The sequence below is a fragment of the Setaria italica genome, chromosome IX (assembly GCF_000263155.2).
Source record: "Setaria italica strain Yugu1 chromosome IX, Setaria_italica_v2.0, whole genome shotgun sequence".
Taxonomy (NCBI): Eukaryota; Viridiplantae; Streptophyta; class Magnoliopsida; order Poales; family Poaceae; genus Setaria; species Setaria italica.
The window spans coordinates 7069967-7087984 of record NC_028458.1 but is presented as its reverse complement, the minus strand read 5'-3'; the positions used below and the strand labels follow the sequence as shown (position 1 = coordinate 7087984).

General features: G+C 39.9%; 2 protein-coding genes across 3 annotated transcripts; both read right to left on the bottom strand.

Moving 5' to 3' along the window:
* Positions 1 to 303: 303 nt before the first annotated feature.
* Positions 304 to 8732, bottom strand: LOC101777421 (putative 3,4-dihydroxy-2-butanone kinase). 2 transcript variants are annotated; one of them, XM_004981907.2, is made up of 20 exons: positions 8500 to 8729; positions 8314 to 8387; positions 8150 to 8213; positions 7215 to 7327; positions 7086 to 7133; positions 6824 to 6895; positions 6652 to 6741; positions 5526 to 5699; positions 5232 to 5315; positions 4470 to 4525; positions 3599 to 3729; positions 3379 to 3471; positions 2790 to 2857; positions 2081 to 2224; positions 1947 to 1990; positions 1592 to 1675; positions 1446 to 1513; positions 1256 to 1368; positions 1082 to 1177; positions 304 to 705 (listed from the first exon to the last, which is right to left on the bottom strand). In XM_004981907.2, exons 1-20 carry the CDS (start codon positions 8537 to 8539, stop codon positions 571 to 573), a joined length of 1791 nt encoding a protein of 596 aa, XP_004981964.1. In that variant the 5' UTR covers positions 8540 to 8729; the 3' UTR covers positions 304 to 570. The 2 variants fall into 2 exon arrangements, with proteins under 2 accessions (XP_004981964.1, XP_004981965.1); XM_004981908.2 differs by lacking the exon at positions 3379 to 3471 and having other exon boundaries at positions 8500 to 8732.
* A 569-nt stretch (positions 8733 to 9301) lies between these two features.
* On the bottom strand, positions 9302 to 17718 carry LOC101777011 (putative 3,4-dihydroxy-2-butanone kinase). Its single transcript, XM_004981906.3, has 20 exons — positions 17544 to 17718; positions 17348 to 17421; positions 17205 to 17268; positions 16345 to 16457; positions 16208 to 16255; positions 15648 to 15719; positions 15474 to 15563; positions 14754 to 14927; positions 14517 to 14600; positions 13953 to 14008; positions 12927 to 13057; positions 12549 to 12641; positions 11646 to 11710; positions 11221 to 11364; positions 10702 to 10745; positions 10274 to 10357; positions 10132 to 10199; positions 9941 to 10053; positions 9773 to 9868; positions 9302 to 9655 (listed from the first exon to the last, which is right to left on the bottom strand). Exons 1-20 carry the CDS (start codon positions 17581 to 17583, stop codon positions 9524 to 9526), a joined length of 1785 nt encoding a protein of 594 aa, XP_004981963.1. The 5' UTR covers positions 17584 to 17718; the 3' UTR covers positions 9302 to 9523.
* Between the last annotated feature and the right edge of the window lie 300 nt (positions 17719 to 18018).

Genomic DNA, 18018 nt, shown 5'->3' with positions numbered 1-18018 from the left:
CCCCGCCGGTGCTGCCGGACGACGGCGCCGACGGGCGCCGCCCCGTGATCGAGCTGCGCACGGCGCCGACCGACTTCCGCTTGCCGACCCAGAACCACCGGTGACCGGTGCGTGACGGCCAAGGCCGGAGTCCGACGGACTGGGTCGTGAGTGGAACAGGCAGACGACGATGACCTTGTTACCGACCAAGAACTGCCTTTCAGATTTTGTACCACCTCGAGCGGTTTGCTCACGTGAGCATATGCACAGCAAGGTGTGCTGTGCAGTTTGCTGCCAGGAGAGAAAGTACGGAGGACATGGATGTAATTTCCAGAATTCCAGTGCTTTCTCAAACTTTATTTAACAAAATTCACTCTATAGCTCTGCACTCATATGTTTACAGAACTGGGCAGATGAGCGTCTTGTAATTAGAGCATCATTATCATGCACACCACTACCGTGAAAGCTTTGATGCCAAGGCCAAGCAGAATATATACACCACCGAAGGCCAATGAAACAGTAGACAGAGGTCACAAGGGCTGCCCTGTATAGGTGCGAAACTTTGCTAGCCAAGTCAAGTTGAACACAGAGCTATGGTTTTGAATGGCATGACATGCTGCTCTTCAATGAAAGGGCTACAGCTCTGTACCAAGCAGCAGCCGCCATAGCTCCAGGATCAGGAGCCAGTGCCAACTTGTCAGCAGCAATATAAGATGATCTACCAGCCTGAAATTATGATTCCAAAGAGTCAGTGCCAACAAGTCCATTGCGTGTTTCTGTCAGTACCGCTTGTCAAATGGAAAAAAAATACAGGTTCAAATTTAATCATCCGGTAGACGGTTCGATTTTAACTGCCTCAAAAGTCAAAACTATGATCTATCATGTTTCCTTTCTACAATAATGCACCATAAAGTAACCATAAACAGCAGAAGTTCAAGCTTCATCATCTAATCAACAATTCAATGGCCACAGATGAAGCAAATCTGGTAAAACTGCTTGATTTATTTTTCAAAAAATGAGGCCTTCCGAAGGTTAAGATGCATAAAAAGAATGTTTTTCTTTTTTTTCTACAAAAATTCTCTGGCGTGATAAAATGTCTCACCTGGGCCTGCATGTGTCTTGTGGATTCAGCACCATTCATAGCAGCTTCAGATGATACCACGAATGCATCAAGAGGGTCATCCCCAGCTTCAAGTCTCTACTCAATAAGAAAGACTTATTGAGTGAATGCTGATACTTTCCAACATAATAGAATCGCTATACAGTAACTGCCCACCTCTCTAAGACTTTCTGAAGCAGGAATCAGAGCATCAAGCATGGTACGATAGCCTACACGAGCACCACCATATTTGCTAATGGCATCGATAGATGCTTGTAAAGCATTAGCCCCTGGAAGCAAAGCATTCCCTTGTATGACTTGTATGGCATATGGAAGAGATTCAGTATGTATATGAAAAGTCTCTTACAATGCTTTGCTTCTACTGTTTTAATGCCCTTTAAACTTGCATAGGCAGCCTTACAGAGTATGTCATACCTATATAGAACCAGGATTAGTTATGCTAGAATTTTTCTAATCTGTAAAAGGAACCAATTTCAGCAGGAGTGGTGATACAAGATCCCAGTTGTTCCTCCCATGACCCGCCGGACTGTGGCACCAATCTCATTCACTGTTTCAGCCGCATCATTCATTGGGTAGCTGAGAAGAGGGATACGATATTAAGCACAAATCCTGAGATGATATGCAGATGCAGCATCAATTACACAATGAAATGATTGCAGTAAAACAACTGACACATGATACATGAGGTAATATAGTTGTTGCTACTCAAGTGTCTCTAGTGTCAAGTGTTCAAAGCAAAATTTTACCCAGTCAGCGTGTAAGCGATGAGCCCATGATACAGGTTTACCAGTATACCAAGAAAGTGGTTGGCATGTAAAACTGATTTCTGTTTTTCCCAAACCATTACCATTTTTTCATGTCATCAAGTATAGCAATTGCCCCCCTATACATCTGAAAAGATTGAAAAAAGTTATATTTTTACATGCTATGGGAGTATAACTAGAAAATAGCAGAAAAATAGTCCTAGCTTGTATGGCTCACCGTTGTCCCACAGTCACCATCACCTACTTTACTGTCCCATTCATTTAAACTATCCTTTATCCTGATAATTTCTTTAGCACCTGCTTCAATAGAAACCTCTAAAATGCAGCCCTCTTTGGTCAGCTCTCGACTTTGTTGAAGCATCTGCCAATTAACAGAAAATGAGCTAAGTATGAAAGTATCAACCAAAAACATATGTTGTATCGGGTTAAATTTAAGTCAACACATTCTCTTTTCCCCCCCAAATTTCCAATATAATTTCGGTAATAGTGTCATCGAGTGGTTATTTGAGCATAAAAATAATTTTCCTATTTGCATTAGATTATATGTACAACAGCGACCCCGTCCATAGTTTTTGTTTGTGCATGTTCTCTTGTTACCAATAGGTTTATAACTAGATCGGACTAGCAAAAACAGAAGCAACTAGGAACACATGAGAGGGTTGGAGCCTACTGGTTGCTTGAGCGCTCAAATGCATTGCTAGTTTATCTGAATGTAGTAGAACAGTTGATAGTAAAATCATGTACTTATAATGAAAATTGGCAATTCCATAACTTAGGTATTTGCGTAGATCATCCATGCAAACTCAGAAAAGGGAGTATTTCGATAGTGAATGTAATAGTAAGGGTGCATACAAATCTATGGAGGAAAGGAAAATACAGACTTCCTTTAAGTGACAATGACAAAGTTAGTGTAATCACTATCCTACCTTATCACTCTTCATCGCACATGATGGTGGTGCTGGAACGGCAATTTTTGCAGGTTTTTGCCGATTTCCTGCAGAGTAAGCAGTAGCAATGTCTATCTTTAAAGCTCAATACTATCTTGACTGTGCACAGAAAAAATATACAAAAGTGAAGCTTGAAACAATGCTTGCTTGATTAATGTAACATGAAAATGGTCTGACTAGGTCACCATTAACCAATAGTAAACCCTACAATCAACTTCACAAGCAAATATGGACCAGATAACAAGGAGCCTTTTTCTTTTGTCAAAAATAAATTTGGCTAAATACCTTAAAGATACCTTTCAGACAACATAGTAAATTCCCAGCCATCCAAATTACCCATATCCTAGTCATGTTAAATCAGTATGCTTATTTCGTGTGTCATCCAGAAGGGGCATGAAAAATCCAATCAATTCGAATTAGCTATACCCTAGCCATGTTAAATCAAGTAAATGGACTGCCAAAACTAAGAGCAACACTTGTTTGTCAATTATGATGGACTACTGAAAGCTGAAATGGAAGGCATAGCTATCATGATAAATCAAGTCACTGTCTAAAACAAACCTATTACCATCGGCTCCAGCCGGCCAACAAGGAGCTTTAGTAGAGGCATCTAGGTACTGCAAAATTGTTGTGTCTGACTTCATGATGGATAATGAGAATCCTACAGAAAATGATGAATACTAAGAATCCCACCAAAATATGTTTAAAGCCATCCCATGCTATCCTAATGCTCAAGCAAAATGGTGGTTTTCTAATAGTTCCATCATATTAAAAATCTTATATGCTACCTTGCATGTCAAGTGAAGTCATAAACGATCCTGTGTAGATTCTGTCAGTAGCAATTCCATATTCCAGTTGCAACTCACGCACAGCCTTTCTAGTGGCAATCATCAACTCCATGATAGGAGTAGCACCTAATCTGTAAATTAGAATGGTACCATAGATGAATATTGCATTAATTTACTAATCTTTTAATTAGAAGGAACACCTCAAACAGTTTGAAGCGACAGTATGATGCATGTGAAACAAGCAAACAAACTCAGACCCTGATTTGAAGAAAGAATACCAAATATTTAACATTGCCAAACTTCATATTACAACAAGATTAGTTTGATGCCTAATTGTGGTGAAAATACAAGTATAAATTTCATTTTAAGTCCTTTTCACGGAAGATCTTCTGTTTTCCGCATGGCATTTCAACAGCAGGTTATCAATCTTCATCTGCAAATAAGTTTGCTAAAAGATACAGATTTGCATATACCTTTATCTGCACATTTTATGACAGTACAGTGCTATTACCAGAAAGTCAAGGGCGCCAAGGGCCAGCCCTAGAATAGATGGGTCAAAGGTCAAATTGTGCTACATATACATGCTATACTGTCATTGCACATTTCTCATATCAAGTTCGATCATACCAAAATACTACAACCATGAATACAGCAATGCAGCACCGATGTCATTCCACATCATTACCCGAAAGTCAGGCCCAAGACACAGAGTCAATCAAGTCAACATGTTCTTCTGGCAGAATATTTTAGCTGAATGATTTAATCATGTTTGCTTCAGGATTGAATAAAGGTATGTATTTAATAATCTAATATACTAATTTGACAAGTTTCCTAAGGAGATGCAACAAAACAACATTCGACAATGATGTACCCATTAGTCAGAAGAATAACCCTGTCGCCTCTTGTAATAGGAACATATTGAGTTTCCTGTCAGAGTGAGCAGAAGTACATTCTTAAAAACACATTTGAATAGTTCTAACAACAAGTTGAACTAAACTTTTAAAAGATAAATTAACTAATAATATGAAATGTTTACCATTGTTTTTTAAGTTATTGTGATTTGTGAGCACAGCAATACTTAATGATAATAAAAGAAGTGTGAAGTCGTCAGTTTAGATCAACACGTCAAATTCCCGCAACAAGTTCTAGTGCAAAAACGATTTTTGTAACTAGGTACAGTGAATAAGACTAGGTGGCAGCCTTGCAGGAACGAAGCAGCCGAATGTCACGGTAATTAGAGAAACAAGGTTTGACTGGATTGAAAGAGGAAATAGGATTATCATATTAATTAAATCACAAAGGTGAGGTGACATGGATAGCAGGACAAAAATAAGAGAAGTTCCTTCTCAAATCTCAAGGTCTGGCTTGGGAATTCACTAGCTATCAAGTTTCACCTAATTTCGATCAAGTATATAGCTTGTGATATATACATGCATCAGTAAGTGAATGAATGAACCATATACCGATCATTTGCTTTGAAGTGCCAATTTATATTAAACTAAAATTATCCTTTCTTCCATGTTCACCCCCAGTTTCTAAAATTTAAACAATGTCTACTTAAAGAAAACAATAAAAGAAACTGCAAAGTTAGTAGAAACATGAAGACTGTCGACTGTCAGAAGAGCTAGGATACCGGTGACAAGATCTGCTTTAGAACACGAGTCACCACTACATCAACAGGTTGAAGTTCAGTGACAGCAGCGCCAGGCTCTCCATGCTAGAAACACAAAAAATACTATACAATTAGAAACTCAAAAGTTTATGCAAATGTTGTATACTCAATAATAAGCCTTTTGTGTACTTTTAAGCTGAAATAAAATGCAAAAGATTATCACAGTATTTATCTCAAGTATATTGGTACAACTCTAAAGCCTGAATCCTTCGTTGCATTTATGAGCTGACAGCAAATTCGTTGAAGTAAACTTACAATTCCAAGACCGAGCTCTATTTGTTCTGGACCTAAACGATCAGACGTCTCCTGACCAGGCAGTGTGCACACTGAGAGAGCAACTCCCATTGTACCAACTAACTCAGATGCATGCCTTGCTTGTTCAGCTACCTTTTCAAGGGGCAAACCAGCATCGGCAGCAGCTCCAGCTACCTGTGAATCAGACAGGCCAATATTAATCATAATGAATCTAGTGAAGCTTGTGAGGAATCAATAGTTAATCTCTCGATTGTAAATAGTCTCAGAAGAACAACAAAGCCTTTAATTTCAGAACAAGACCCAGACAAATGAAAACTTAAAAAAAGAGTTATTCGCAACGTGTGCACTGTAAGTGGAAGATAATTTTTGATCCATTTACAACAGCAATAAATGCACTTGTCACTCACTGGATCTAGCATACAAATTTCGTATCAGGATATCAGCAAACCTTTACATGAGTTATAATTTCTAATAAAAATAAATTGATCATTAAAGTAGACAGAACGGAGGATGAGTTTATAAGATTATGTCATGCATGACGACTTCATGGCTTCACCAAAGTGATGAGTGATGATCAACCAGCCAAATGACATAAGTCTACTTAAACCCGTGAAGTACTGAGCTTCGTCTACTAAACCCCTTGATCTATGAAAACATGTTTTGTACCCCCTGAAGTATTCCAAACCGTCTAAATAACCACCTACATTGAGTGGTTAAGTAGACTTATTCCAATGACAGAGCAAGCAAAAAAGATAGGTATCTTAACACTATGATCTCGATGCAAAAGTAAGCATGGAGGACCCTTGCATTCTGAATTATGGAAACTAATAGACAAATCACATGATCAACTGCACATAAATGGAAGATCCTTCACATTTATAAATTTGTATTACATCCTAATTTAGAATGTACATATCATCCAATTGACATGAGGATTATGATCTGAGATAGAATTTTTTTTTACGGAACGACATAGCCTACCACCCTTAACCTTCATTCTATTATTTGCTGGTAAATCGGGGAAGGCAAGATAGAACCAAAGAACAGCAGAAATGGAAATAATGGGCCCACAGTTAAGCATTGAGAAAATGCCATACAAGTAAATAGGACTATAGGAGAGCATTACCTTATTAACAAGAATTGTCCCTGCAAGGCCTCTCCTGCCAGCTATGCCTTGAGTCGGTGGGAGAGCACAATCATCTCCAACGATAACCATCTGATGTTGTTGGACACATATGAAAATACATTCACCAGTTTTTAACTAAATTGATATTTAGAAGGCATAGAACATGTGCAACCTCCACTCTGTAGCCTTCAGATTTTGCCTCTTCAGCTGCTAGGCCGAAATTAAGCCGGTCACCCGTGTAATTCTGTATTTAAGAAGGGTGTTTATATACTCAATTGAACATGTACTAAGTAAAAGTTGCCGCATGCCACCAGCAAAAAGATTCCAGATGTATTAACTCATTGCCTATGGGTGTTCCTAATCTCCTATTAAAGTCTCCCACTATCATTTAACTGAAATTTGTAATACATGAAAGTGGTTGTAAAGGCAAGTACCGTTACTACTAGAAGACAGCCTTTAGGACCTGTTACAGCTCGGATAGCCTGCAGTGTTAGAACAAAGGAGAAAAGTTTTGAAATCCAAGTGATTTCAGTTCTTTAGAAGCATTTTGAGAAGGAGCATACAGCCAAAATAGAGTTGACTGGTGGAGAAGTGAAAACATCTCCAGAAACAGCAGCAGTCAGCATTCCTTGACCAACAAATCCACCATGGGCTGGTTCGTGACCACTTCCACCTCCTATGTAACGAAACAGGTTATCAAACCATCACATAGTAATTAATATGTTTATCCAGCAGGCAAATGGAGAGTTGTCGTTAAACTTTTTGACAATTTACTGAAAAGAGAGAGAGAGAGAGAGAGAGAGAGAGAGAGAGAATCTGACTAGACAACTATCAAACCACTGTTTGTACACATGAAAGGAATTAAATAAACATGAATAGCGCACGAGAGAATGTAATGCCATTCCATCTAGCAAGATCGCTCTTCAGCTCTCTGAGCAGACGCTTCAACAAAATTCAAAGTACCTCACACAAGAGCATGTAATGCCATTCCAGCAAGCAAGATCACTCAGCTCTCCGAGCAGATGCTTGAACAGAATTCAAAGTACCTTGCATCTTCACTTAAGAAGTTTATACTTTTCTAGTGAATATCATACTATACTCTGTGAAGAGTACTGCACCGTTCCACATCGTGCATCCAGCTACTCTAGAAAACATACTTTAATAGCTTGGCAGACACCAGACAGCACACTATCCATTCGATATTTTAGACACAAAATGCTATCATGCATGCCAAACCTCATCTCAAAACTGCAAAGTATAAGCAAGCACTCGAAATATCCCCAAATATCAGCCTAGTACTAGTACATGATCGACATATATAACTTGCCAGTTACAGCACGAAATTATCAACTGCGACATGAAAAACATATTAATCAGGATCATGAGCAAATGATACATTACTCAACACTCAGATTACCACCGAATCCTAGCCTGATCATCGGCCTCAGTCAAAAATTGAAACTGACGACCATAAAAGTTCCGGAGTGAGTATGATTACCGCAAATAACAGCAACCTTATCGTACGTCCCGGCCGCGACATCGGAGCGGAGAACAACCTTGACCTGCACAACCGAGCGCAAATTTAATCGCCGAAACCACAGAAATACTGGGAGCCGGCCGCAAGCGGCGGCCGTCGTTGAGAATTCAATCGTGTCGCCTCACCTCGGGGAACCCGTCCAGGTACTGCACCCCGGGGTACGCCTCGGCCAGGCCCTCGATGAACTGCGTCACCACATCTGCGCCCTCAAATCCCATCAGGTTGCCCGGAATTTCGCGAGCGGGGCCCGTCGAAGCAGCCCGAGAATTCCACGCGAACGAGAAGGGAGCGGGCGAGCGGCATCGTCTTACCGTTGGGATCGTTGATGAGCTTCTTCCCCCGCGCCGCCATGGGGGCCCCCGTGCCCGGAAGCGCAGCGCGTCGCCGTGGACGTCGAAGGAAGCGAAGACACGGCGGGGTACTGGGGAGTCGCAGTGCAGGGATGGTACGGTCAGACGCTTTTCTGGTGCTCCCCGCAGAGGGAGAGTGGAGTGGCGCTTTGTCTCGTCGCCGTCGTCGCGATGGCGACAATGTTTGGAAGTGCTCGAGTGCTATTACGACGCCGCCCCTGCCTCTATGCTGAATTGCTGACCATGCTGGGACGTGCTGGTTTGAACCATCAACTTCTTCGTTTGAATAATTTTTTTTTGCGAGGTTCATCTGAATATTTCGTTTGCTTACTATACGAAGCCGACCACAAAATAATTGGAACATAATTGGACTTGGTCTCGTTTCGAATTTTGTAGTTACTTGACTACTTGAGCCTTGAGGTATATACAAAGGCAAGTCCAAAGAACAAGTTATCGGTAATACCAATGTGCTATGTGGCTACGTAAATCGCCGAGACCTAGGCTACCACTAGCAGCATTCTTATCCAGAGAATCGTGCAGCACTCCATCCCCATTGATCCAGTCATCCAGATGCAACTAGTCCTTTGCAATCTCCACGATACTGGAGGTAGAAAGAAGACATGCACCATTTCAGGCCACATTCACGCACAACTTGAGTTGACCACCGGTCGATCAAAAAGCTGAGGGCATAATGGTCCTACCGAAAAGTGCACAACCGAAACGAAACTCATGCAAAATAAACAACGATTACCACCACCGAAGGCAAAGCAAAGATATCACGGCAGTGCAAAAGCATAGCTTCACTTAACTTGTACCGTCTACAGACTCTTTGACCATATCTTTGTAAGATGTGAGAAGGGTGAAACAATATGGAAGTCTCTTTCTCGGCTCATGCAAAGCACAAGCGGAAACCAAATCTAAGGGGGGAGAGGAAATGCCCCGGCGATTTTCCTGTCAGTATAGTATTGAAGCACATCACATGCTACTAGCTCTTCGAACCGTGCAGCTTGTTCTTCACTGCAAGGGCAGCGGCTCGGTACCATGCAGCAGCAGCCATTGCTCCTGGATCAGGGATTGAAGCCAGGAGGTCTGGAGCGATGTATGATGACCGTCCAGCCTGCAAGTGCAATCCAAATTTTAGAAGGAAATAGGAGAATATTTCTTGTTTAATAGTCCTGCACGGTCGGGCAACTGCACAGCTTAAGCGTAATGGATGAGGAGTGCGAATATATACCTTTGCTTGCATCTGTTTAGTGGATTCAGCGCCAACTGATGCTGCTTCAGAAGAAGCGATGAAGGCAGTCACAGGATCCTCCCCAGCCTTCAGTCTCTGCTCAGCACGGTAATTTTATCAGAAAACCATTGTGATTTGAAGAAAGACAAAGTAGAATCAAGAAGCAACCTGTTTCAAAACAGTAGCAGCAGGAATTAGGGCATCCAACATTGTACGGTATCCTGTGCTGGCGCCACCATATTTGCTAACAGCAGCAACGGAAGCCTCTAAAGCATCAGCCCCTGTAGAAAACAGCAAGATTTATTTGGTATGTGTAAAATTCATGCTATATAGCCAGAAAGATCAAGCACATTTCTTACATTCATTTGCCGTAACAGTTGTGCTCTGCTTTAAGCTTGCATATGCAGCCTTGAATAGTATATCATACCTGGAGAACATTAGGAACTGTAAGTTTACTTCGTAGGAATCATACATTCAATTAGGATAGAACAAACATCATACAAGATTCCACTTGTTCCGCCCATCACCCTTCGGATTGTAGCCCCGATTTCATTTATTGTTCCAGCTGCATCATTCAAAGGGTAACTGGCATAGAGAAAAATGCACCAAATTTTGGTCAAATTTTACATGATAGAAATAAGCTAGAATTACATCATAAAACTAGCTAACCCAATTTTAATATCAGGAATATGACACATAAAAAGACACTGGTAGGCAATGAAGTCCAATAATACCAATAAGACACCCATCATCACGTATCATTTCCACTGGACAGGACCCAAAAATGTCTTGAAGTTAGTAAAATCATGTGGTAGTTCATATATGGTATTCTACCACATGTCAGCAGCTTAATCATTGTATTTCTTATCTAGATTTCAAGAATAAAATTAGAAAATTCTCACCAATAATTTGAAATGCTTTTAACTTACCGCTTGTTCATATCTTCAAGAATAGATGTTGCTCCTCTATACATCTGAAAAAACAGCAGTGACATATTCAATCTTAAACGGCAATATCAAATAATCGTTGAAAAGAGCTTTGCTGATTGGTGGAGGAAATCATATAAAAAAGTAGGGAAAGCTCAAAGAAAAGGATTTAATAGCACGGTTATACTAGGAGCTTGGACGCTATGGAACCACAGAAACAAGGGAGTTTTTGATGGGGCAGCCCTTTCTTTGCAAGCAGCACATCAGTTCTTTAAAGATGAGTTGAGGCTTTGGGGCCTTGCTGGTGCTAAAAAAATTCAGGATTTATTTCAGGGTCAAGGGGATGGTCAAGTGAGAGTTTCTTAGTTTAGGTTTGTGGGGTGTTGCAGCAGCCTTATTTCCTCCTTTGTGAGGAAATGAGACTGCTTTGTACGGGGATCTTTCCCCTTCTTTCTCTCTTAATATAAAGATACGCAGCTCTTCTGCGTGTTCGATAAAAAAAAAGATAAACAACTGACTCACTGTGGTTCCACAGTCACCATCGCCCACTTTACTGTCCCATTCATTTAGGATGTCCTTCAGACTGATAATTTCTGTAGCACTTGCTTCAATAGCAGCCTCCAGGATACACCCTTGCTTGCTTAGCTCCTGAGGTTGGGCAAGAACCTGCAGAGCAATAACAAAATCATCATGATTGAGGGACAGCAAGAGGCAATTGATGGCCATGCATGTGCCAGCGTGATTAAAAAAAATCACAGAATAGTTTTGACTAAAGTTTTCACGAAGCAATATCATATAACTGGAAATAAAAAATTAACACCCATAACCCCTGCAGAAAGAGTACACAGCTAATTGCATTTATTGCATACTTTCACATTAGATCACAGGTCAACAGATGATCTGAGAACAAATGGTAAAATAAAATCTAAACAGGGATTTTGATTTACCTCGTCATCCTCCATTGAAGGTGATGGTGGTACAGGAACAGGAAACTTTGCAGGTGGGCGGTTTCCTATAGTCAAGTGATAAACATTAAGTTTAGAGAAAATGAATTAAAATCAAAAGGTTCTGATAGAGCTTAAAATGTTTTCAGAGCAAATATGCAATTTTTCCCATGTGCCGGAAACATGATTTGAAAGTTTTGATAGCAGTACAGTGTCTCACTGAATTCCAATTTATCTGAACAACCTGAACTTGTTTTACAGCCTTCAATCAATATCCATAAAGAACAGTTTGTAAGCAGACTTTTAGGATGTAAATGGTAGAACCAAAGAATGCATGGCAAGTTAGATGACGCTAGAAGTTAAGGGGAAAATAGTATAAGGAAAACATGACAGTATTTTTTCAACTTATTGTTAGAGTATATTTGGTAGTTGTAGATATACGTATCGTCAACTGCCATATGTATCCGAGGGAGCCTTGCCCCCCAAGTCTTGTACTCAATATATACCGGCCGAGGCCTCAATACAATACAATCAATCTATTATACCCAATTCTATTCCTCCTACACTTATACACCAAAAATAAACTGACTATAGCACTGTTCTAAAATATGACCATCTCACCCACCGGGCCTTCGCATAGGTACGAGGTACTATCCTTCCGCCTAACACCTAGTCATCCAATTAGCCACTAGGAACCAACCAACCACCCGCCTAGCAGCGATTAGCCACTAGGTGCCCCCACTCACCTAAGACCTATCAACTTTTGGAGCATTGGATTCAAACCGAAGCATCTCTAGAGAATACTAGCTAAAGGCAGATGCAATATACATGGGATTCTATCGCTATCAAGTAATTTGTGAAATCCAATACATTAGTCGATTCTGCCGCCATGACCATGACAATTACCTTCAGAACCAACAGGCCAAGCTGGAGCTTTAGTGGGAGCATCAAGTCTCTTCAAAATGTTCTCATCAGACTTCATGATGGTAATAGATAATCCTGGAAATGTAAACAGGGTGCAAAACATATTGCCAGTTACTTCAAGAGTGAGTCGACAACACATGCTGAGGAATGAATTGTGATTAGATAAATAATTTCACTCACTACATGTATAGCAGATGATAATGTACAATATATAAAGCATTTTCTTTCATGGGTATGGCCGTATGAGGGTGGGAGTACCAATGAATGTTTTATGAGGTTTGGTTAAATCATGTTAACTGAAATTATAGATGATAAAGCTCATCCACATCATCATTTCAGTGAGATCACACAAACACTGACCAGCCATATCAAGTGATGTCATAAGCGTGCCAATGTAGACCCTGTCAACAGCAATGCCATACGCCAATTGTAACTCAGGAACTGCTTTTCTTGCTGCAATCATAAGTTCCATGATAGGAGTGGCTCCTAATCTGTGTATCAGATACGGTGTTAAACAACAAAGAAAAAAAACAGTACTCAGTTCAGTGTAAACAGTGAAGAGAAAGGAAATAGATACGTCGATAAAGTAATGTAGTGGTTTCAAAGAGATCAAGATTTAAAAAATGTGGATTTTCATTTGAGTAGGACTTGATATGGTAGACCATATCATAAACATGCTGTCATAATCTATATAAACTTTTAACAAGAGGAAAGTTAGTAGAAAAGAATTATCAGAAAGATAACACACTTTTGTAATAAGCACAAGTTAAATTAATGTGGAAAGCAGGTCAAAGTTAAATTTGAAGAACACATTTCAAATGATATGTCTGAGAATGGCCTGTGAATCCTTCCAGGTATTTCTAGTCTCTATCCTATCCAAGTCCCAGAATGAGAAGCTAGTACAATACTTTGAGAAATCCAAAATGGATCCCCACCACCAGCAAACAAAGGAATTATCCATAACACAGGATGACCTAAATGATATGTTGATATTGATATGCAACCTTGTAATCAGGTCCCTTTGGTGTATGACCAGCAGGGAAGGAAGCAGAAATCTCCCACCGAAAGATACTAATAATTTTACAACTCTCGTCTCCTCCCATGGATGCTAAATCTTTACACTGCTCTAGCATTGTATATTTAGGATAAGTTTACAGAAACAACTTTCACAGTAACCCATAAAAATGAATGGGTAATAAGATGACCAAAACCAATTAACCAAGATTGAAATGGGCACCTTATGTCATCATGACAGATGCAAAAAGTAGAAATAGGGAAAACATCGTGATACAATTAACCTCCCCACATACAATTTGTGTTAGTGCTACTGATTCCGCAAATATTTGTTCAATCTATAGTCATGGGAAATGCTAAGATTTGTATTACCCATTAATTAGGAGAACAGCATTGCTCCCCCTTGTGATAGGAAGATACTGAGTTTCCTGCAAGGATGCAAGGCCACCAAATGAATAATTAATAGCATCTCAAGCTAGCAGTAGAAAGTTCACTTTTTATATAGTGTAGTTACTGTGTCTGAGACAGGTACGCAATGTTTCACTTAAGGAAAGCATTAGTCTCCATTCCCCGTAATTCATCTCCCACCCCATTCTCATCCTTGCCTCTCCTGTAATCCAGGCTATGCCTTTTTCTTAATAAAAAATCTCCTACTTTTTTGTTAAAGAAAAAAAAAGACCTGCCTAAAATATTAAGAACTTCAAAGCTGAGACAAGCTATAGTTTTCACCTTTACAAATCAACTAACCAAACGCTAAAGACAGTTCAATGTTGGAAAACACAGTGTTGAAATTAAACAAAGAAACATGATTAGAAAATTGTAGTGATCTATGTGCCTGCAATGCAGGAAATAAAATAAATTTTGAATTTGGTTCAACAAAGACAAATAGATAAAAATAAATAAAGGGCTCAACAAAATTGTAAATTAAAAACTTACCTGTGACAATATCTGCTTCAGAACATGTTCAACCACTACATCAACTGGCTGGAGATCAACAACAGCAACACCAGGCTCTCCATGCTAGAAACAAATATATGTTTCCCATTACAGATTTACAGATCTCAGATATGTAGAAAACAAACATTAATGCACAAAAACTCACAACTATATCCAAGTATGCTAATTGTTTATACATAAATATAGAGTATAATAGCAGGTGCGGTTTAAACTTACAATTCCAAGGCCGAGCTCCATTTGCTTGGGACCCAAACGATCAGAGGTTGCTTGCCCAGGCAATGTGCAAACAGAAAGTGCAACTCCCATTGTACCAACGACCTCAGATGCATATTTTGCCTCCGCGGCAACATCTGCAAGAGATAAACCAGCATCTGCCGCAGCCCCAGCAACCTGTGGATCAAACAAATTAAACACGAAAAACAAGAAGAAATTTTACAAGCATCAATTACTATCCATATAGTACAACGCCAGAAGTTATTCCAACAGAAAAGATCTTTTGAACAGATCACTGGATGATTATATCACCTAAGTGTTTCCTGTTTCCAAGTCTAGCACCCAAACTGAAGAAGGCTTAGGCATTTTATTTTGACGCGCATGGTGCAGGCTGGTCAAATTAGATTAGAAATGTGTGTTTCATGAATATGCAGTACATCTTCGATGCTAATTGAAAAGGAAGCCATTAGCTAGTATTATTCTGTTTGCAAATACCATATCAGTTTAGTTAAAAAGGCATTCCTCATTATTTTAGGCAAGCATAGTGCGAGGCTAGTCAAAATTAGAGGGAACAGGTTGCTTGCATGAAAAACAGATTAGTTGAATCGGAAGAGATTTTCTCAAGTCAGCTTTGCTGAGTAAAGGAATGTAACGTGCCAGTAACAGAGATGATGCCTAAGAGCAGAATATAGGATATAAAATACAATAGCAACAATAAAATACCTTATGCACAAGAATTGTTCCAGCTAAACCTCTCCTACCAGCTATCCCTCTAGGTGGGGGAAGGGCACAATCATCTCCAACAATAACCATCTACAGGTGGAGGATAAATGTTAAGTAATTAATAAAATGAATGCGATCTTCTATACGAACATAGTAAGGTGTGTGTTGATCAACCTCCATCTTATAGCCTTCAGATTTTGCCTGCTCAGCAGCTAATCCAAAATTAAGTCTATCACCAGTGTAGTTCTGCAAATGTTTGACAAATGAAGGTAAAAAAGAAATGGAACTTAGTAAGATGAGAGTAGGGCAATGCTTCACAGTTTACACATAACAAGTGGAACAGAAAGGAGCATTACAGATTAAAATATTGGGGGGAAACCAGTATCACTACATCAAACATACATAGGTGTCAAAAATAGGCAGCAGTATGGCCCATTTCAAAATAAATACAGGTGCACTACAGCTTTCTTATTGAACAAACTATAGGGAAGGTGATTTGTCCCAAGTAAATTCAAAGAAGCAAATCTTCTCCCTCCTCTCCATCCAGTAATGCCAGTCCACACAAATACAGGACAATAGGTGGAGGAAGTGATAGCAAAATGTTAATGTGGTAACAAGCAAACAACGCATGGTTCCAAAACATCAGAAATTCAGAATGAATGAAACTTCAGGTGCACTAAAAGATTCCTCTTAGCTCATGATTTGACTTAAATTTGATATCACAGTGAGACTACCTTTACTATTAGAAGGCAACCCATGGGACCAGTTACAGCTCGAATAGCCTAAAATGAGAATGAAAAGATGTAGTGAATGTCAGTTAGGATGATTTAAGCAACTGAAGCTAGACGCAATTTTACAAAAATAAACATACAGCTAAAATAGAATCCACAGGCGGAGAAGCGAAAACATCTCCAGAAACAGCAGCGGTCAACATGCCTGGCCCAACAAATCCAGCATGGGCAGGCTCATGACCGCTTCCACCACCTATGAACAAAACGGTGCTACAATTAGTTGACCATGACATGAACAAATGAAAATATCCAAGCAACCCTCAATAATGAAGATTTTTTAAGAAGAAGTTCCTATTTGACATCTGCGCTGGTGATTGCAATAAGATTTAATCAGTTAAAAGATGGTCAAAGAAACAGCATGTATTTAGGTTCAAACAAGGAAACACAACAAGCATATAAGAGATTATATGCGTGCATATATGGCAACCAGCACATTTTTCCACAAGTCTAGGATAGTGCAGTGGAATGCAAGGGATCTATACAATACACTGTCTTATATTCCTCCTCCAGCAGTATTATCTCCAAAGAGTAGTCCAGCATTATACTTCTAATATACAAAGAACATCCTAGCTTAACATATTACATAAATCCAAGCAACTAGCCCAACTACCATTATAGCATCTAGATTAACATATGTAGGAGTAGATATGAATGTAGTATGGTTTAAACTGAGCAAAAGAAAACTAGATCTTGCCAATTCTATTAAAAGAAGGTAACGAGCATATGGAAGCAACCCTACTAACATCATAATATTTTGGCGAGAATTACCATCAACCATCAGGTGCAATAAAAAAAGATTTCCAAGCTAGAATGTACCATATCTGATACTCAAAACGGGGAAATTCCGTAGCACTTCACATATTTGACATAACGTAGGAATTAACCATCATATGCCAATGGAAATTAGAACAAAAGCACAGTTCAAACATTGGAAAATTACCTGAGATGACAGCAACCTTATCATAGGCGCCACGCTCGACATCAGCACGAAGAACGACCTTAATCTGCACAGGTTTCAGGGAAGCTTCATCACTCAATGCTTCCCGAAACAATTCCAAATCGTTCCCTAATGCGAAATATCACCTGAGGGAACCCGTCCAGGTACTGCAGGCCAGGGTAAGTTTCCACCAGCCCCTCGATGAACTCCGTCACTACATCTGCAAAAGAAAACCAAGCCCAAGCCCCGCCGGGACCATTGGATGCGATTAAACCCTAGCAATTGATGAAAAACCGACTGAAATTTAGCGAGAAATGGGGAAATGGAGGAGCAGGCTGTTACCATCGGGGTTGTTGATGAGCTTCTTCCCCTGGAAGGCCATGGCGTGGGGGCTCCCTGCGGCTGCGTGGGGCCCGTCGATCGCCGGCGCCGGGGAAGGTCCAGAGATTGGGGGGAAAGACGGCGAGGCGAGCAGTATGAAGTCGCCTCTCTCCCCCTCGTTCTGTGGGCTTTTTGCTTGCTCAAGGAGCTTATCCTTTTATAGAAGCGGATTAGCAGTCCAAAGGAAACTGAGAAAAATTGAGTTACCGTAATACCCTTCTCGGTATAACCCCACTCTTCTATGCTGTATCCGGTTTTCTTTATATGAGTGGATGGTGCTGCCATAATTTATTTCATGTTCTTATGAGTATATCAATTGTTATTAAATTTATTTATTATTTATTTAAATTATAAGACAAACTAAGGCGTGTGTATGGAAATGATATCTCTTTGTCATTTTAGTAGAAGAAAAAGTCTGATGGCAAGCAACAATTCT